General features: G+C 45.8%; 1 protein-coding gene across 2 annotated transcripts in view; it reads right to left on the reverse strand.

Moving 5' to 3' along the window:
- Window positions 1-3,976: 3,976 nt before the first annotated feature.
- ttc7b (tetratricopeptide repeat domain 7B) overlaps window positions 3,977-21,749 on the reverse strand; it is a 51,581-nt gene continuing 33,808 nt past the window's right edge. Inside the window, exons 19-22 of one of the 2 annotated variants that reach the window (XM_036541660.1) lie at window positions 20,964-21,014; window positions 17,757-17,897; window positions 16,498-16,700; window positions 3,977-4,206 (exon numbers count right to left, since the gene is read on the reverse strand). In XM_036541660.1, coding sequence (XP_036397553.1) covers window positions 3,985-4,206; window positions 16,498-16,700; window positions 17,757-17,897; window positions 20,964-21,014 — 617 coding nt within the window. In that variant the 3' untranslated portion in view covers window positions 3,977-3,984. The remainder of the gene's footprint in view (window positions 4,207-16,497; window positions 16,701-17,756; window positions 17,898-20,963; window positions 21,015-21,749) is intronic. The other variant, XM_036541659.1, reaches the window with a different exon arrangement.

Raw genomic sequence — 21,749 nt, forward strand, 5'->3', positions numbered from 1 at the left:
AATTTGATATAGATCAATTTATACCTTTTATTAGATTATAAATTCTCTGTTTGGTTGTTATGTTTGCCTTTTGGTTGACAGCAGAAAGAGGGAGAGAGGAGGATAGAGAGGGAGAGGAGGAGAGAGAGCAGGATGGAGTTGGCAGAAAGAGAGAGAGAGCAAGAAAAATATTTTGTGGTGTAAAACTCATGTTACTAGTTATTCATTAAAAGTATTATTGTTGTAAATTAAAATATTATATATAGAAAAATATTAATGTATTAATTGTTATCCAGTGAAATGAGTGATTTAGCAGGGGGGTTCAACACTTTTGCAAGGCACTATATGCATGTCACATTCTCATTAGGGGCTGAGCCTAGAATTGCCCCTGTTTTGAAGGTCAGCAACACCCAACAAGTAGGGGCGGTAGTGTTTTGTGAGTGTACGTTTGTGTGTGTGTGTGTGTTAGATGACCTTGCACCAGGGCAAGGAGGTGCTTGACTCAGGCCCCCCCCTGTCAGAGAGGAGAGGAGCAGTGCTGCACTGCTCCTCCGCTCCTGCCGCACGTCTGAGGAGGAGAGCGGCCTTCTAGTCCCCCCCCCCCGGCCGTTAATAACGGCAGGCTCCACTGCAGCAGTCTCAATATTCTTAATAACCTCCCGCTAAATCAGTTCTATAAATTTTCAATTACGGAACACTGTTTCTGCATCCCTCTGTGATTTACGGCGAGCCCGGAGTTATGCCGAGGAGCTTTAATTTGCTTAAGACAGGGCTTAGTACATTAAATAATTTGAAAAGCTTTGCTCCCCCCTTCTCCGTTTGTCATCCGGATGCTTCGATTGGCCGTGCATCATTCATGTTTACCTACGTCCCCCTGTTGGTGTTTTCTGAGAGCGATTTCCTGGTTTTTTTTTTTTTTTTTTGGCTCCTCGAAGTCTCTCATCCATCACAGGTTATTTTAAAACATCACATGCAAACTGAAAACCGGGATGGTGATTAAAGCTGGAAAACGGCTGGGGAAAAAAAAATCAAACAAAAACAAAACAAATTGTGCTGCCTGACAATCTATTCCCTTCTGCCATCATCCAGACCTCATCTTAATGGAACAGTAAGTTAATAAACACATACACAGATTATATATGGTCCTATTATGGTGCCTTTTCTGTCCAAATAAAACACAGGATGACGTGACCTTTGACCTCGTCAGTGCAATCCAATTTCGACAGAGAGGTTCCAGAAGTGGCCCACTGACATTCTGATTCCACCAGATGACAACAGAGACATATTGTGAATAATTTTGCCTATTTGTGAGTCTGAGGTATTCTGTCATGATTCCTGATGCATTACCATTAGTGAAAATGTAGCAGACATACAAAACACAGACTAACACACACACACACACACCATTCACAGATTTACAATCTGTGGTCTTAAGCATTCACATCAAGCAGCGCATTATTTCATAAATATTCATATTAATCTTGCGCTTGTTGTGTTTTTGCATCTTTTTTTTGCACATTTGCATCTTTTTCTCATTTGCGCATAAAGTATACCACAAGAACACAGTGTTAGCAGACTTTCTGCTTCGCAGGAATCTCTAGAATGCATTCACCGCAAATGGCAAGAGTCTCCGTGCATATATAATGCATAATTGAGTAATAAAAGCCTCAGTACATAAAGGATAAGCGCCGCGCGAATAAATAATCCAGAGCAAACGTATCTGTTTGAAAAAGGAGAGGCAGAGACTGAGAGGGAAATCCCTTACCGCACATTGCAAACCGCATAAAGGCAGCGGAGCCGGGGCGACATCTGGGACAGAGTTACGCAACCAGACAGCATCTATTCCAATCACTTTTTATTGACATCATAATACATTCTCCAGCTGGATAATTTCACATCTGTGCTAAATCGACTGTACAGGTCTCCGTTTTATCTCCGTCGCAGGAACACATTAAAACGCAAAGGGACGCCTTGGGCGTAGTGACGATCCAAAGGTGGGGCGAGAAGGGATGCTACTTGGCCTGCAGATCCATCAGCCAGGAAACGTGACGGTCGCCAGTCACTGACTAGTTAAAACATTACGCTCTTAAATATCACCTTTTTACCGCAACAGTCAAATCCGTTTGTTTTTTTTTAACTTCAAGTATGAACTATTCCATGACAAAATATAAATATTGTAGCTTTGTAACATAAGTTACACAAACCACTGTAAAATATACATTACTAAAAGAACATACTTCTCATAAATCAATCTGAAATCATAATAATCTGCAATTATTGTCAAATTCACTTCAAAGGTAGGATGAAAAAAATGATATTAATAATCTTTGTTTAGACAAAAACAATGTAATATTTGCTTTAAGGATCACTGTTTTTGGCATTTATTTTTGAGAGTTACTGACCAAACAGATTTGAATTTTCTTTCATTAAAATCTTTATATATAAAATTGTACGCTCCGATGTGTGTGCTGCACCAAGTGCAAACACATTACAAACATGGCATCACCCCTGCTTCAGGTTTACATTTGCATTATGGCTAATCAAAAAGAATGTCAATGACAAAAAAACCTCAGTTACAGTAAAGTGAGAAATATACAGAGGGTTACACATTGCGTTAAAGTGGGATATTAACAAAATACACAAACATAATTTCAGTGAGGTGCCCTTTCACACACAAAACATATACCTTTCATCTTTCAAGTTACCTAGTGTGCTCTTAACATGCATACAAACAAATACCTGGGTGGCCTGTAACACACAGTCTTACATACAAACCAGCGCAAACATGTGCCCTCACACACAGACACACACACACACACACACACACACACACACACACACACACACACACACACACACACACACACACACAAACACACAAACACACAAAATCTTGGTCAAGTTAAAAATGGTCAGCATTACCAACACCAGTAACAGTGATAACATCTACCAACTTGACCAAGAGGTCCGTTGCTGCAGCTGAGCATCCCATAGGATATAATATAGTGAATATGAGCACATAAACACACAGCTCAGCGGCCGCAGGTGAGGCTGCATTTAGCACCCGTATATCACAGAACCTAAAGCACAGCTCTCACCTCTGCTGCTCTGTTTGAGCTACCCCTCAGGAAAGAGAAACGTTCTTCTATGTTTTGCTATAGTCCTGCTGTTTTCTTACAGATTCTTCTGTTTTGGCCTTGTGTTGGGCAATGCACCTGCTCCCTTTGTGAACTGGATATTTCTAAAGATACAGAGTCTGTTAAATCACAGCTGACACTTAGATCACTGAGTATGTAATGCAGGGACTTCCCAAACCAGTGAAAATTTAGGAAAACTATTGAGATCAGAAAAAAACTCACTGACAAAAAATGTGCCACAAACTGCATTAGTTCAGTTGTCTCTACATACTGATTGATAACTGTTCTGTAACTCAACTTTTACACAATCGTCATCACTGCTATAGACCAAGTAGTCATTCCAACTTCATTTCACGATTCACAAAAGTAGGAGACACAACCACTGTTGAGGAAATAACATGATCACATGAGAGACTATGGGGTGAGGGTCAGCACAGCCACATTCACGTCGAGATTACAGCATTTTTACCAGAAACTCGATGGGGCATTTTTTTTTTGTTTTTTGGCCACTGACGGATCCCTTCAGCACATCGATGTTTTTGGAAATGACAGGAGGATAGGAGTGTGGACCACACAGGAGGGCGGGAGTCCCAGTAACACAGCTCGACAGCGGAGTGTGAGTGGAGGGGCTTCCCCAGAGCCCTGACGCAGGGCGCGGGGATGGAGGTGGGGGGTGGGGGGTTCCTTGAGGGCCAATCACAGGGATCAGGGATCAGGCCAACGGTTCCCTGAGGGACAGTCACATGGGGCACGGGGGATGACGGTGAAAAGGTCAAGTATCCTCAGGGGGCTGGTAACAGAATATGACGGGGGGGGGGGTGATAGGGGTGGGGTTCCCCCGGGGGTTGGGGGTTGGGTGGGGGGGCTGTCACAGGGCACGGGGAATGATGGTGAAGGGCAGGATGGGACTGCTGGCCTCCAGCTCCAGGGCGGTCAGGAAGCACTCGGTGGCGGCGTCGTCGTTGCCCTGGGCCTGCAGCACCTCGCCCAGGCTGTTCCACACGTCGTGGGCCGTGGAGTTGACCTGCACCGCGTCACGCAGGATCTTCTCTGCCAGGCTGTAGCGCTGCAGCTGGTGCAGGATCAGACCCTGCGAGACGATACATTACATTATTGTCATTCAGCAGACTTATCCACAGCGACTTACATAGGGTACGGTTTTTTGACATGTTATCCATTTATACAGCTGGATATTTACTGAGGCAACTGTGGGTTAAGCACCTTGCCCAAGGGCACAGTGGCAGTGCCGCAGCGGGGAGTCAAACCAGCAACCTTTTGGTTACAGGGCCTGCTCCTTACCCGCTATGCTATACAGCCACGCTGCACAACAGCCGTAACAGCCAACCAAAAACGAGGTCAGGACTGAAACAAAACAGACCAGCGACACCATGATTCTTGCACTACAAAGCAGTGGGGTCATATCTAAAAAAGCCAAGATAATGAACAGAAACTGAACTTGCTTATCTGCTCACTGTGTGTTTTCCAGAAATTAAACCAGCTAAGGCATAAACCGCCAGAAAACGCAATGTGCTTTGATTAAAGATATCTCCCTCCCTCTGGTCCACGGAGAGCGAGGGATGGACAGTGAAGGAGACAGTGAAACGTAACATGCTTGTCTTCTGTGGGTGGACAAGCGTATTATGTGATGTGACAGCCATGCTTATTGCTGAGACGGAGGGGGAAAAAAAAGCAAGCTGGGAATAAAACATTTCACTGACAACACGAGTGACAAAAACTGATGTCTGGTTATGCCAACCTGTGACCTTCAGTTAATTTCCAACTCAGCACAAAATCATAAAGGGACAGGAAACAACTCCCTTGAAAGAAGGTCCAAAGCAGCGCCAACTGCCGCGCATCTGACAATCAGTTACATCACTGCCATAATTACTGTTCTAGCTGAGAAATGGTAAAAGCATAGGGGGCATCCAACATAAAGCCCACAGCATTCCACCTGGTATCAAAGAGGAATTTCTACAGTATTGGATGGGCAACAAATCCTTCCTGTGTCAAAGTAGGCTATGCCTTTTTCCCCATCTGTCTCACTTCAATGTGACCAGCACTGTATTATGATTAAGTCTGCATTTCTCTGCTTCTGATCTGATGGTCTAGTTAACCCCAGAAACGTCCCAGGTTAAGTGTCTGTTGCTACACCCTGTCGGGTTAACCGATGGTCATTACATACTAACGTGAGGCTTAGAGGAGAACAGAAATCGCTCTAACTCCACATTCTTCATTACAGCACTGATGAGTCAATTCACTGGAGTCTGTGCATTTCCATATAGATGATGTGTGTTATTAAAGGCTGAAACATACATTTTTAAACGAATGTATACATTGTGCACTGCACATTGCGCAAGTTCTTTTTCTGAAAGGTAATTAGCTACAGTATAGTTGTTACCCATCAATAGCTAGCCAGCAACTGACGATTCAGTGCTTTCAAAAACAGTACGTAAGAACAACAATTACCATGTCTACTGTTGGTGTTCAAGGTGGCCTATATCTGTGGGTGGTGACTATTTGAAGTAATACAGTAGCTATAGGTCCAGCAGCCTGGTGAAACAGATAGTAGGAATGCTTCTAACAAGCTAGCATTATTTCATTAGCTAATTATCTAGTTAGTTAGCTCAATAAAAACAATACATGGCTTTAATTTACTTATAAAATGTGCCAAAGACACAAAATGCTAGATTAAAAATGTGTGGGTGAAAGAAACAATGGTCATATGATATTAAGTGCAAATTCTAGTTCTTACATAATTCACAAATGTTATATAACACCTTCATGAGCATGCTCTTACCCCTTTAAGAAACAGTTATCAGCTAATGCTGTGCTTTCTGATGGCTCACAGAATGTACCACATTATCATCCTGGTTTCATTTTTTTTTTTTTACAGATATGTCAGCTACGTTTCTATGTCAGTGCCCACAATGCACAGCAGTTGCTTATGAATACTTTGTAAAATGGCAATACTATGTTCATGATTATATTATGTATTCATCATGAAGGCCATACAAAGGCACACTTAAGGTCTGACACAAACAGTATGACAAAACAGATACAGAGTAGAAGAGTTGTCATAAAACTGAGGTATGCTAATGTAAATATTACATGTAAGTAAATACTACATCTTTACTCTGCCATGAATTATTAAGCATTACACCATTACTTTTGGTCAGCAAATGACTTTTGTCCATACTGAGCATTATGAACATGCAACTAGATGGCACACAATCAACCATGATTAGAGTAAGTGGAAATAGGAAAGGTAAGTGTGGGATGTGGAAATGTGTTCGGAAACTGTTCAGGAATACTGTAGCTGGGCTCTTGGTAATGGAATAAGGGCTTAAATCTGCGACTTGGATTGACCTCTACTTTGTCAGGAAACCACACACGTACCCTTGGTCTTCTGCTCCAGAACTTTCTCCTCTCCCTCATATACTCGAGCACAGGCAGCTTTGGAGGAGTTACTGGGCACATTCCCTGAGGGCCGTCGTTAATTATACTGAGCTCCGAGTTTGCTAAAACACACCGCTCTCAAGGGGCAGCGAGGAAATTCACTTCAGATTGGTCGGGGCCGTGAAACAAAGGGAGTCTCCCCGAGGACGACACACATGAAACGAGTTACAAGGTGGCTGAAGGAGCCACATAATTAAAAGTGAGGAATTGTCAGAATTCTATAGGATTAACCTCTGCATTATCACACACCCAATTTAAAAGTGGCAGAGTGTACAAGGGAAGCGTGGCTGTAAGCTGGCTCTCAGGCTGCCAGCCCTGTGGCATGAGAGGAAAATAAAGGTCCTGCAGCACCTTGCTGTCTAAACCCTGCAGAAACATCTCCGTTGCTTGGCTGGCACAGAGATTGATGAGCTCACTCATATTAAGGCCAAGAACACACTGTGCAACTTCAGCTCTGATAGCAGCCCTGTTGAGTTTAGCTGATATTTAGCTGATAGCAGCCCCATCGAGTTTGCAATGAGTCCCGTGACTATTACAGAAGCTCCATGGGTCCACGCTGTAACTGCACATCAGCTTAACGGTGCAAATCTTGTTCCGCGTTGGGAGCTGATTATCTATGATACTTCTCTTGTGAGTACCTACAGCCTGCGATTCAACTCGCTGCTTTTAGAAAATTTGTGCCACGATCCTGTCAGGTCTCACAGGCCAAGATAAAACAGTGGTTCGTCCACAGTCAAGGGAAAAAAATGACCATTTGATAACAAAACGTGTCAGCAGCTGTTTCTGGTAAAAAGTCTACTGTAGAACCACACCTACTGTAGAAGCAAGAAAGGCGTGGAAAAGGAAGGACACAATGGCAACATGTGAGCACCAAGGCAGCAGCACAAGCTGGACAAAAGGAGATACTGATGGGGCATTGGCAAGGGCATGGGCGTTCACTTCATCCACCAGCAGAGTCATAACAGACAGAAACACATCAAATGAGAAGAAAATAACTCATGGCCTGGCAAAAATGCTGGGGGCTTTGTATGTCCCGCAAAGATAAGAGCAAGCTTGGTTATACTGGTAATAACAGTTGTGGATGCTTCCCAAGATGGCAGCACACACTGTGTATGACTCAATGCGCTTGGAATGCATGTGGCTTGTCAGCATCGATCTCAAGGATTCTACGGTGACTAACTCAGTGTGGGAGTGATGAGCTGAAGTTAAGGTACTACCATCTGATGTATACATATACATATCTACATATTCCATTGAATTGGCATTTATTCACGCTATGTCATACTACACATTGCATGTTTTTTTTTTTACTTATCAATGGTTGAGTTTGGTTGGGTTTCTCTCTCCCTCCTCTGAACGCCACACAAAGGGGCCTCTTTAGTGTGCTGGTACGGACAGCTCAGGAATGTCTGTAGGATAAGCCATGCAGCAGGCAAAATGAGAGGCTGGAGGTAAACACTGAGTCAACAGGAGTGTGGAGGAGCCCCAGACAAGGTGTAATGGTTGGCCATAGGAGATAGAGTGCAGCTGCGGGGAAGAAAGCACATCTCTGTCCCATTCATCTCCTCCTGCAGGTTCGGGAGGAGGCTGGTACGCAGGAGGATGGACAGAGGTCAGGGTGAGGTTTGGGAGTCTGACGGTTCAGTGCCCCTTCCAGGGCCTCAGTCTGACCCATGTGGCTCACATGTGCACATTTACATTTACATTTATTCATTTCGGCAGACGCATTAATCCAAAGCGACTTACATAGGTTACAGATCTTTTAAAATGTTATCCATTTATACAGCTGGATATTTACTGAGGCAATTGTGGGTTAAGTACCTTGCCCAAGGGTACAGCAGCAGCGTCGCAGCGGGGATCAAACTGGCAACCTATCGGTTACGAGTCCTGCTCCTTACCACTATGCTACACTGCACATACATAGAAATCTGTTTGCTGCACATTTATTCTACTGTGGCTTCCAGAAACCAATAAAGATCATACAAATCACACTGCAGCAAAAGTCACCCAAATATTAATATGGGGAAGGACCCATCCCCAAGAAGACCTGTGTGAACCTTGATTTTCTCTGGGACCCCTCTGAGAAAACTACTACTCCCAGCATGCCGTATTTGAATAAACCCTCTTTGTCTCAACTTGAGCCTCAGACTCTGTCATCCTCAGTGGTGGTGTTAGGGCCGATCATTCAGGGCTATAGCCCCAAATATTTTCACCCTGAAAAAGGAGGTGCTTATAGCAAAACAACAGACAAGACTGTAACAGAGCGGAACTTGTCTTGCAGTGTCCGAAGTTGTGATAATATTCATTTATTATAAAGGTAGCTATAACCTCCCCAACCTACCGATGCCGATCTCCCTTCAAAAAACAACAAGCCCCAGGCAAACTTGACTTAACCCCGGATCTTTTCAATAGCTAGAAACGTCCCTGGTCATCCCAGTGTATGTCTCAGCTACGTTAAAGGAAGAAAAATGATTTTGAAGCCCTCATGAAGTACACTGGCAGCTACATTCTATATGGCAGTAGGTGTGAGTTACTAGGAAAGATTCCTTCACAAATATGTGCTTTCTGAGACTCAACAAATGCTAAACGTATACTGTGCACACTAGGAACATATGTGGACACAGACACAGACACAGACACACACACAGACAAAATCTTGGTCAAGTCAACACCAGTAACAGTGATAACAACTACCAACTTGACCATTCACGCAACACATTCAAATATGCCAGCACTCAGAAATAGGTGCTAGCCAACAATCACACACCCTATAATGCACAGACATACAGGCAGAATGTGTATACAGAGTCCACACACAGTACACACAGTCACTATAATGCACACACAGACAAACACGAACACTCACATGCACACAAAGGTTCCTGGCCAATCACAGCTTTGAACAAGTGTGTGCCAACATTTCACCCACGCTCCATATGGCAGCTTGGACACGTCCAAATGCCACGCAACCATTGTCGCAACAGCAGTCACCACAGTGCATCAGTGGTGCTGTCCATGTTCTTTCGGGTCAGGGTAAAACGTAAAACGTTTAGTCCTAACACTTGCGCAAATCAGCACCCCAGCCCTGTTTGCTGGGAGTTCGCACTTATCTACACCCTGTGTCCTGCGCGCTTGCCATGCCCTCTCTTTCCAAACCCCGCCTCTGCCATTGACCGCCGCTGCTGTGTGGACATGATTCTGTGGCGGGTGCGGCTCCGGAGCACAGGGCCGGATGAGTCAGTAGCACAAACAGATTGGGCTGTCGGGGGGCAAGATCTCGGAGGTTAAAGGGGCTCTTGAGGTAATAGGTTTGCTGTCTTTCCCTGGGATTATCCAGGCAAAGCGGCACCGAGGGACCTGCTCAGAGCAGGGATCCGCCCACCTGGGATTTACACTTATTTATTACTTTTTTTTCTCTGTACTAATCATTTAATGGATTTGCCGATGGCTGAGGGATCAGTTTTCCGGACTTAAAAGGCCTTGGAGGTCGTGCGGTGATAGGGGCTCGAGCTGCAGCGGCGATGTGGGGAGGTGGGGAAATATGGCCACTCCTCCACTGTTCCTCCTTTCTCTCTGCTGAACACAACAATAACTCACAACTCACTGTAATCCCCAGCACACTGCCGGGGCGCATGCTTCACTGAACATGCACACAGAGGCAGAGGGCAGAGAATGGTTAAGTGCCTGCTTTCATTTAGTCTTACTAGGGGGATGCAGCTGGGACCCTTTCAGTACGCAGAATGTGTAGGCCAGCAGCCTCTTCCACCTGAAAAGCCCAATCTTTGCAGTAATCAAAAGCCAGTTCCCAGGCGTGTGTGCCTCTGCCGGTTTGGGCTGGGGATGTATGCTTGCAGGAAATAAGATTGGGGGGGCACTTTCAGTACACCCTGAAATTGCGTTTGGGCATTGTGTAAGTGTGTGTGCTGTATGCAAGTGGATGTGTGTCTGTGAGCTTGGAGGGGTTGTATAAGAGTGTGTGTGCATCTGCTGGTGTGTGTGTGTGTGTGTGTGTGTGTGTGTGTGTGTTTGTTAAATCAGACCGTGCCACTGTCCTCTCGATCACTGGGAAAAAAAGGGCAATTATGTAAGCTTTTTAGCCCACAAAAGAACTCCGTGGGGCACATCAGCAAAGGTTAAAGACAGTCAATAATTGATGGCTCCATGTTTTCCAAGACTACGCTTTCCATGAAGCGAATCGAAACACAGCACTACAATAGTTCAACATGACCGCCTGTCTGTAGACAGCCAGGAGATAATTAATACTTCATGAGACTAAGCACAAGATGCATTTAAATTTACTGTACATCTGACATCTACTGTTTATCTCTTCAAATACATACCAGTGCAGCTCACTGTCAGGTGCCAGTGGTGAACAGAAAGTACTAGTTGAAACAACAGCATTATTTTGTCACTTTAAAACATTAGTTAGCCAAGATGAGCGACATTTCTTTGCAGCACCCCGGAACCATTATCAGAGCTGAGCCTTGCAGTGACTCTCAGACTCTCAGAGCATGGATATGGGACACACTCTGACAGTTGTGGGAATTTTTTTGGTCACCTGCTTCCTGACAAAGATGATGAGCAAAGCAACTACCTAGAAGTTGTCTACCAGGCACCTTCCTGCACTGTATAATCTGCTCTGACTGATTGAACGACCAAAGACAGGCCTGCTGCTTGCATTCACACCGCTCCCGAGCCCGGGCTCGGCCAGGGGAAGCAGGCCTGCCCGGTGGTGCAGGGTGATGCGTTAGGTAATCTCCACACGCCTCGCAATTGATTCGGACACATATGAGGAGTGAGCGCAGCAAAACTCGCTCTTCCTGAAACAGGCTCGCTCTGTGACGGGGGAGCTCTCTGGACAGGACTCAGCACACCACACTCCATCAGCTGCCCATCAGCAGGTTTTTCTTTTTTTTTTTAATCTAAAGCGAGACAGACACAGAGCATGGCTCCCTCCCCATTTCTGTCCTGTGTGTCATATCTGTGTGAGGACTGAGCACTTCACTGTACTCAGCTATATGCTCATATGCTCAACTCATGTGCGAGCAAGCATAGACACATGCCCTTTGACGTGCACACGCACGCGCGCGCACACACACACACACACACACACACACACACACACACACACACACACACACACACACACAAGCACATTACATTATATTATTGGCATTTAGCAGATCCTCTTATCCAGAGCAACCTACACAGGTTACAGTTTTTTCACATGCTGCATATTTACTGAGGCAATTGTGGGTTAAGTACCTTGCCCAAGGGTACAGCAGCAGTGCCAGTTCCCAGCAGGTAACTGAACCGGCAACCTTTCGGTTACAAGTCCTGCTCCTTAACCGCTAATGCTACACTGCCACACAAGCACAAGCACACACAAGGCTGCAAAGGTTCAGCAGTAAGATCAGTCCCCTGCAGCCTCAGTTCTGCCAGAGGGTTGGAAGGATGGCCACTGTGATGCTGAGTGCAGAAACACTGGCGTTAGATGAAGTGCACTGGCGTGAAGAGCCAGGAAGTCAGGCGCCTCCGGGAATGTGTGGGGGAGGGGGGGTGAGAGCACCCGGGGGGGGGGGGGGGGGGGGTCGGTTCGACAGGCTTCACCAGTCATTACATCCTCTCTGCTCCTGCCTGCAGAGAATGACCAATCACACAGAGACAAAAGGAAGACACCACTGGCCCGCTTGACACCTCGCACACATTTCATCTGATGGAGTCAGCCGCGAATGTGCAAAGAGTCAGAACGGGGACTCATGAATGTTTTATACCACACACTGTTCACAGCAGCTGGGAGACAGCCTTTCCCATTCTCACATTCACACACACACACACACACACACACACACACACACACACACAGAGATACACGCTCACACACAGATACACACGCACACACATGCGCACAAACACACACACGTGCATGCACACAAACACACACACAAGCTTTCTCTCAGCCTCATACACACAAACACACGCGCACACACACACACACACACACACACACACACACACACACACACACACACACACACACACACAGGCTTTCTCCCTCTCTGGGCTTCTCTTAGGGGAAAGAATTGCAGGCCCCTTGTCCTCCTTGCATTTTCCGGTCCATCAGTAAAAGGGAGTTAATTATTTATTAACTACTCATTAACTGTAAAGGTGGTTTAGAGTCCAAGAAACTCCCAGCTATTTTCCCAGAGAAAGAGCAAAGCAACAGCATGTGTAAGATGGACAATATCTACATACCAACAGTGCATACAGACACACACACACACACACACACACACACACACATGCACACACACACACACACACACACACACTATTTTCCAGCACACTTTCTTCTGTGTGTAAAAACACAACCTCTGTAGTTTTAAACAGCTGCTTAGAACATCCACAAGGAACGTTATCCAGGATGCAAAATGATTGTTTGGCTTCGCATATAATATTTTCTCTACCAGTAAGCACCTCTTCACAAAGAGCAACAATCCAGTCTGAATGTAATGAACCTGGGCACGGGGGTTCTCATGAACACAGTGTCTTTAAACACAGAGGGCCAGCTGTTCTCACAGGGGGGGCTTGTATAACCAACCAAGAGACCTTTTCTCTCTCCCATTTATACCAAAGACACAGACGTGGTCTTAAGGAGCACATGGTGTTGGTTTTGTCATGGAGAATGGAGCGTGTAGAATGGATTGTAGTCAGAGCTGATCCCATGACTGCACACACAATGCATATGTAGCTCTTTCCACTGCTTGCCATTCAGAAAGGTCAAAGAGGAAATCTGGGTGATGTCACTTACTGAGAAACATGTCACAAGACCTTCCCGAGAAGCACACATGGGTAAAGTATGTACTGTATACAGCCTGTCCCCTTTTCACTTCCAAACACATTTCTCTGCAAGACATAGGACTGGTTCTTTTGTCATGACCCCCAGCTCAAGCATTCCTGGTACACAACAATCCCAGCATGCAATGGGCTTTGACATTCCTACGTCTGTGCTTCACCACTCATTCAAAGTGAATTGCTAAGACTTGCACGGTAGTTTGGAACAATTTCTGCACCTCTTTGGTGCTATTTCATCAGCTGGAGATGTTTTGCGTCACTGATTCAAGGGGACAGACACACAGAGTCTTATGCTCGCAGCCTTCAGACACGGTGTGTTCTGAGACCTGGGGTCCTGGAGCTGGCAAAATGCAAGTCTGCTAAGTGCCTTTACAGAGGCTGAGTCACCACCTCTCTGGCTCTCACTGACTCTCATTCTAAAGGCCCTCGTAATCTATGAAACACAGCTGACTAACCGCCACCGGAAATCTCGAACCCCTCGTTTGTGAGCGGATCCTTCCCCGCGCATACTCCGCCAGCGAGATGGCGGTTGTGGGCGTGGGCCCCTTTTCTCACCTTCACTTGCCGGGACAAAGCCTGACCAAGCCTGTTTGTTTCCACGACCCGAGTGCCATTTTGCTTTCCGGAACTCAGCCCGGTTCCACAGAGTTGCCCAAGGTCAACAGACTCGCTGGAGGGATTGATGAAACAACATCAGAGAACAATCAATCTGCGGGGAGGGAAGGCCGGGCGCTAATCAGCCAGTTCAGTGACAGTTAAATAAAAGCCAGCGTAGCGGTCTTGGGATTGTTGTTCTGCCAAGATGATCAATGCCACAGCATCCCGGTCTCATCCCTCTAGCGGGTGAAGGTACCGCACGATTAGTAGGGTGGATTTTTACCACGCACGTGTGGCATGTATTACAAACAGCAGAGAAACAAGCAGAGGATCCAGCAACAGCAAAACCCATAAAAACCCTGGACAACACATTCAGAGATGAAGGAGGACAAGATATTGCTTCAGTGTGATGAAGCAGCTCGTTTAACTCATTTAAGCATATGCGATAAGTCTGAAATTATAATAGTCTTAAAGCAAGCTAACATCCCAATGGTACTTTTATCTCCTGAAAGCAACTACAAATTTAAATTGCTACTATGTCCAGCCAACGGAGACGGTGCATGTTGCTGCGTGTTAAGACATACAAGGTAACTCACCAAAGCCCCACTGTCAGAGGAGACAGCCAAAGAACTGGATAAAAACAGTACCAGCTTGCTTTGTTTTTCATATCAGCAATTTAATTGCTCATAAAAAATGGGCAGAAAATGTTCCTGATGGTGATGCTGTAATTGGGGCACTAATAGACATTTATATATTCAGCTTCTCTGTTTACCATCTATTTGAAAGGAACTTCATCTCGGGGGAACTCGGAATGCAGCTTTTAACAATTCTGATTATTCAGTTTTAGCATTCTCATCAGACAGGGTGGAGGACACTTTGGAAGGCCTGGCTCTCTCTTCTCTTTCTCATGGTTTCACATGCTAAAATCCAGCAGTGCAGATAGAGCTGTTCTTTTGACACAAAAGGACTATCGTGGTACATCATCATCTGTGACAGAAATCGGTGAGAATACCATTCAGTAACAGCAAATCCTAACAAGGTGGCGAGCAGGATGAAGAATATAGAGTAGAGTAAAAGGACCTTACTTCAGTGAAAAGGGAGCTGGAGACTCAGGCCAGTCACAAGTAATTACAGCTCTGCCTAACAAGAAGCGATCCCCCCACAAATACAAAAGAAAGTCTCCATGTTAATTATGTGTCGTGCCCCCCCCCCCGCGTGCTTGCGAAATATCTATTTACTTTTGAAACGCTGAATTAGATGAGCAAATTAACAGCGAGCAGGCCTGGTATTAGGCAGGCTGATAGGGAGTGCACTGTGTGCCCTGGGAGCAGTCTGCAGCGGCAGCGGTGGCGTTAGCTGCAGGACAGCTGTGCAGCAGAGAGCTTCTGGCCCCTCCATGGTCGCCTGTTGGGGGTGGGTGTCGGGTGGGGGGGTATCCCACGTCATCACCACTTCTTGATCCTCAGTTGAGAGAGCAGGAGTAAAGGTTTAGTCTGCCCGAAATACCTCGTGTGGACCTCTAGTTGCACCCTGGCTTCCTTTCATAACTGCCTGTATGGTATACATCTATAGATATGGACATTACCTGAGTAATCTATGTATTACTTCTCAACACAACCATAATGCATACCTCAGCTGTTAAAGCAACCCTAATCCTAAATCTGACTGAAATACTTCACCCAACACAAGCCCAGCATTTTATGCAATCACACAACAGTGCAAGTACAGTTACAGAATACTTGCAGTTACAGCATATTCAGTGTCCTTGGTGCCCACTTAGCGTATAATGTGCCCAGTATAGGCTGACTGTTAAAGAATAATGATAGCACAAGATTACAAAAGCACGGTGGAGCAGGCAGAGCTAATGCAATACAGAGAAAGCCTGAGTGGAACGGTGGGCTTCCCTCTGCTGCATCATCACCGCTCTGCAACAAATAACCCACATTTCTTCTGCAGTGAGCGGCCCCCTGTGCCAGGAACGCTTGCCAGCGCCGCGGGAGCCATGTGGTCATCATCAAAGCCGAACTGCGCGCGGGCCAATCGGACCATATGTGACAACACTGAGATCTTAACAAGTAAGTCCTACCGTCGCAACTGAAGAATAAGCTCGATGGGAACCCCCAAAAGGCATTTAAGCTCTCCAAACTCTCAGACGCAATATGTTCTCCCGATTTCAGACGGGTGACAGACGGGCGCTCGGTGTCCGTGCGCGGTTTCCATGGATTTCTGTTCTGTCCAGCTCATTTTTCAATGCAATTAACGACAGCGGCCATGTCACTACTTGTTTTAGAGGAATGTAGAGGGAATTGCCTATGGATCCAGTCAATTTATGAGAAAACCTTTACTCTGGGAATGGCTTTACCTTTTATTTTGTGTCTGTTCACAAACTGCATACAGACCTGCCTTTTCTGAATATTAAACCCATAATGTTGTGTGTTTGTATTTAAAAAAAAAAGGAGCGGGGAGGTCTCACCAGTCTCTGCATGGTCTTGACGTGGGTGGGGCTGATGGAGAGGGCCTCCTCGTACCAGCGCTTGGCCTCGTCCACGTTGCCCCGCAGCTCGGCCACCTGGCCCTTCATGAACAGCACGTTGTGCGACATGGGGAAGAGGTTGGCGGCCTCCTGGGTGCAGGCCGTGGCCTCCGTGGGCTTCCCCATGCCGATGTAGACTTCCGCTGCGGGGAAAAAGCGCAGCCGGTTTGGGAACTGGGCGTACCGTTGACTCGGGCCGGCGACGTGGGCCGGGGGGGGGGAGTGGGCGGGTGAGTACGGGCAGGGAGGGTTTCTTCCTGCCGTTCACCACTTAAAGCCTTACTGACCGTCCCAACAAATGGCCTGGTAAGTGCGCATTCAGCAATACCATCCTGACTCATAGACCAAAGCCTTTGGTCTCTGGACTTTAACCAAACAGCTTTGTATGCATTTGTCTCAGACGATTCTCTATAAAAAAGATTTGTATCCCTTGCATCCTGTGAAGTGAATTTCAATTAATTCCCCGAGTTCATCAAATCGAACTGGACCTGACCCCACCTTTTGTGGTACCTCTATTTTTTTCTTATTAACTCTGTGACACTGAAGGGTAGTGAAATGATAATAACAGCAAAAAAAGAAATACTGGTGTAATACTGCAGAAAAAAAAGCCCTCAAAGTCAGCTGACACTAAAAAGAGAATAGGAGCCAAACACTTAAATTGAAAGGACGGTGAAAGATAGGCATCTGTTCATTTGATATAAGGATTTAATTTAACATCCCGGCTTTGGCTGGAAATGGATCTAAAAAGGGGGCAGGTACAGTAATAAATGCTTAAAAGGAAATGTTTATATAACCAGTTTATTGAACTATAAATTGTCAATTCCTTTTTAATAACAGCGAGAGATCATAAATAGAGATAGTTACGGACTAACTCCAGACGCTGGGTTCAATGAGCCAGGGCAGAAGCCGTTCTCTGTGGGTTGTATGGGTGACAACCCCCGTGCGTCTCCGAGGATTTTATCAGCGACAGTATCTATGCTGTACGGCGATAAGAATATTGACTCAATAAAGCTGTCAGCGCGCGGGCGGATAAGCGGCCTATCAGATGCTTCTGTATGAATTGCGCCGCCGAGGAGGGGCTGGAGGTGAGGGAGAGAGATTTGCTAATGTACACAGGCCTTCTACTGAAGGACACCGGTGCCTTTAAAAGTGGTCTGCTGGCAACCTTGGTGTACAGATCGAATCCTAGTCCGCTTTACCTGCATGGAGCCAGATCTGTGCGAGGGTCATCCAGGGGTGCAGGGGGCCTTGTTTGGGGGCGCTGCTCTGGAGGGAGGACGCCACCTCCGACAGGGCCTGCTCCACCCGAGAGGCGGCCATGGACGTGGCGTGGACGGAACCTGGCAGGGGGAACGGGTCAAACGGAGGTCAACGGGAGTCTCCCTGCGGTGCTGGACAGAACAGACCCCTACAGTGCTCTGCAGTTAACTCATTCTTCATCAGGACAGCTGCCCCTGACCAGGCTCCATGTTATACACTACTTACTCCATAGTTATGCCATGCAATTTCAATACAGCAGCAACTTCTTTTTTCTGTAAGACAGAGATTTTATACCCTGGGCTTCAAATGAGCTTTAGATAAAGGGAAAATGCTTCTTTATCTTCAAAAATTATCAAGAGGCACTTCTGGGTGCCAGAGAAAAGACTGTGATGAATTTAGGGGAAAAATATCCAAGCTGTACAGCTGAAGATCTTTTTTGATAAAGTCACACGCATGAGATTTACTCGCATTTAAGCTCAAATCTGAAAAGAGGATTTAGGCGAATGGGAATACGGCTCAGTTTCTTGGTTCCCCCTATCTGCATGTCAGGCTTTTCGGAAACTCAGCTCCACGCAGATCCCATTAAAACTGAAAGGCACGTATCTGCCGCTGATCTCGCAGGCGCCGACCCCTTTCACTCCAGTCACTGCTGCGGCCTTATCTCCTGTCCTGGGACGAATGAGTTAACCCTCCCCTTCCGCAACCAACAAGCACCCCGATACCAGCCCAGCACAGACGCCCTGGCAATTTAAATTCCAGAACCTTCAAAAACATTCTTCATTTTTCAAATGGTACTTACAACCTCCCACCCCCCCAAAATAAAAAAAAAGACTGCATATAACATTAATCATGTAATGTTTCTCTCATGAAAGGCAACATTTCACTTCCACTGATTGGTTTTCCTTTTCAGCAAAGGCCCCCTTATTGACCAGCCTCATAATATACAGCCTTTCAAAACTAGCTGTGCCTCTCTCTAAAGCTCATGATCAATCACCTACACAAAAGTATAAACCCTTCTGAGGACAAATTGTTACTGAGCCTATGTTTAGCATTGGTAGGACGGCAGCATTGCTGTGCTTTAAAGACAAATATGACAGGGTGGCCAGTTTTATCGCAGGCCAAACACAAATCCCATTCCTGAAACCTGGAGCTTTCTAGGTTAGGGAGCCATTCCTCTGAATTTCAATCAGAGCTTGCTCTCTAGACAGTTCACCTGTATAAATATAAAATCTCCCCTCCCGATTCCTCTTGCAGGTAAGGATGGCATGTGTCATCTGCTTATCAGCGTGTGGATACTATACTATGCTATTCGCTTCTCACCCCTGGATTTAGAGGGAATCTCTCTGTAGATTGATGGCTCACTGGTGCCCCTCGGCTCTGGCCTGTTGAAACCCACTGAGGCTGGGGGAAAGCACGGCTCTCAAGAAGCCGTGCAGTCACAGGGGCTCAATGTATATAAAGCTAGGAAGGCAAGGTATCGCAGCCTTTCAAGAGTGCGAATGACACACTGCAAGACCACAGCACCTGCTGCATGGAAAACGAATAGATTGAGCATCCCCTTCATTCCTATGCGCTCTTCACTGAAGCTCTTGGCGCATGAGTTTGCGTGCCTTTCTGGGGGCTTGGGTGACCGCTGAATCAGTAAGAACGCGTGATACTGAAACGGGCTGCCATGGTTCTCTTCATGATCTCATACATTATGCTCCAGGACTCAGCTTCCTTGCCTACAGCTTCATCTCCCCTCTGGCTGAGGATATGGAGCAGCTCCAAGATGGAAAAGGTACATTCAATAAAGGTTAATTGCTCCCATCCAAGTCCCTGGCAACAGCCCACCAGACCAGGACTATCAGGTGCGGCACAGCGAGGGAGTATGCGTTCCGCATGGGTGCTAGTGATATCATAATTAGCCTAATGACTCCCAGCGCAGGACTGCTAGAAGACCGCTAAGAGATATTTCACTTGCGGCACTTCCCTGGAGTTCTTTTTTTCCTCCAAACTAGTTAATTACAAGTCTGGTGATAAAGCACAATAAGGAGCCAAATGCTCAGAAAACGAACCAGTGCGAGCCCAGTGCCTTTCCAGAACTGAAAATGTGTTCTGAACAAACATCAATTACAAGAAGAAATCAATGCTTTTGCAGCAGGCAAAAGAAAATACAAACCAACAAATGGAAATAAAACCAAGAGACGGTCTGATGGATCAAAGGACTAAAGCACAGCTGCTTGTTGGCTCCGACGGAACCTGAATCGCCAGTCCCCGATGCCGATAATTAACGCGAGAAAACCAGAACTCATGCAAACTCAAAAAAATAAACAAAAAAAAACGACAAAAAAACTAACAAACAACACCGAAACAAACAACCCAGGCTTGTAACATGCGTTACAATGCAAGGAGTTCATCGTGAGAAGGTGACCATGACTGGCGCATGCAGGGGGGTGAAGCTTCACTGTGGCATGACAAAGGCACACTGACACAGTTTAAAGACACAGTATTCATTCATCTGGGCCTATCAATCAGCACCAAGGGAAATACTTCCCCCTCTCTTACACAGTTTCTGACCTTTGTTTTATTTTTGCAAAACCTATGTAAATGTCAATGGACACATTGGAAAAAAAAAAGAGACCAAAGGGACTAAAAATAGATGTGAAACCTGACAATCCCTGTTGAAACTTACCTTCTTAATCCCACCAATGGTTGTGATGGCCTGCATTTGACAAAAAACCAATCCCAAAACCAAACTGAACTCAAATTTGCATGATACACGCTAAGACGTGCTGGGTTCAATGTACTGGTAAATGAGGGGATAAAACCCTCTTCCGCTAATTAGATCTCGGCTCCTGAATGAAATTGTTCTATGTAAGGCCTAGAGAAATGATACTGCCTCTTCAATTATTAAAACGCTGTAGCTGGTCGAGTGCATTCAGATCTCTTTATACAGTACAAAAGGCCTTGGGACAAAAAAACAGAAACAAAAACAAAACAAAGGTAAGACAGCAGCAGCACCAGTTCAACACATTGCAGTCAAACTACATCTACATAGACAAGTAGCGTTTACATTCGGTGGCAGAGAAAAGACCATGTGATTTCGGAGTCCAGCATTTGGGCAAAGTAAAGGCTTTAGGGCCTCCAAGTAAAGCGCTACTTACAAACTGAAAAAATGGAGTAAAAACCATGAAAGTAAGCATCTGGAGGGTTGCCTTTGAAATAACAAATTAAAACAAATTAAGAAAAAAAAATCACTGAAAATGAAAACAAACAGAAAATCGAAAGACAGCGAGCAAAAAACAAAAGAATCAGTTTTTCTGACCAGAGAGTAGCTAAAACAGGTGGGATCTTGGTCACTGTTCTTCATATTCCACACATGCACATGAATTTAACTGAGCATATTTCCTCTGATATGTGTGATATGAACATAAATATGCTACTGTTGTTTGTAAGAGGAGAGATGTCCAGCAGGAGATATCCCATGAACGATACGCTGAGTAAGGAAGGACATGCCACCACACAGGATGATGGGAAATCAGAACGAGTGCTTTGGGAGAGGAGTCAGGCGAGAGAGGAGAGGGGACAGTGAGATGTCTGGCTTCAGGTGCTGTCTTGTGTGTGAGTGGCTGGCTGGGGAAGAGCAGACCTCATAGTGGCTGGTGGAGTTAGGATGTACAAGGTGAGTGAAGACGGAATGTGACGCGCAAAAGAGGGTCCAGAGCTCGACTGAGGAAGCAGTATTGCGACTGGTTAGTATTGTGAGTGGTCCTCGAAGGGATAATGTTGTTTTGCTGTTTTCGCGTGAGCGTGCACGCACATGTATGGGGTGCTAACTTAGCCATTTGCTATTCTGCTCTGTGATGCGCACGCAGACAAATATCCACACATTATTCTCACATTTGTATACAAACACACACAACTTTAAAAGAAACGGATTTCCAGTCTAA

This window comes from Megalops cyprinoides, chromosome 12 (assembly GCF_013368585.1).
Source record: "Megalops cyprinoides isolate fMegCyp1 chromosome 12, fMegCyp1.pri, whole genome shotgun sequence".
Lineage (NCBI taxonomy): Eukaryota > Metazoa > Chordata > Actinopteri > Elopiformes > Megalopidae > Megalops > Megalops cyprinoides.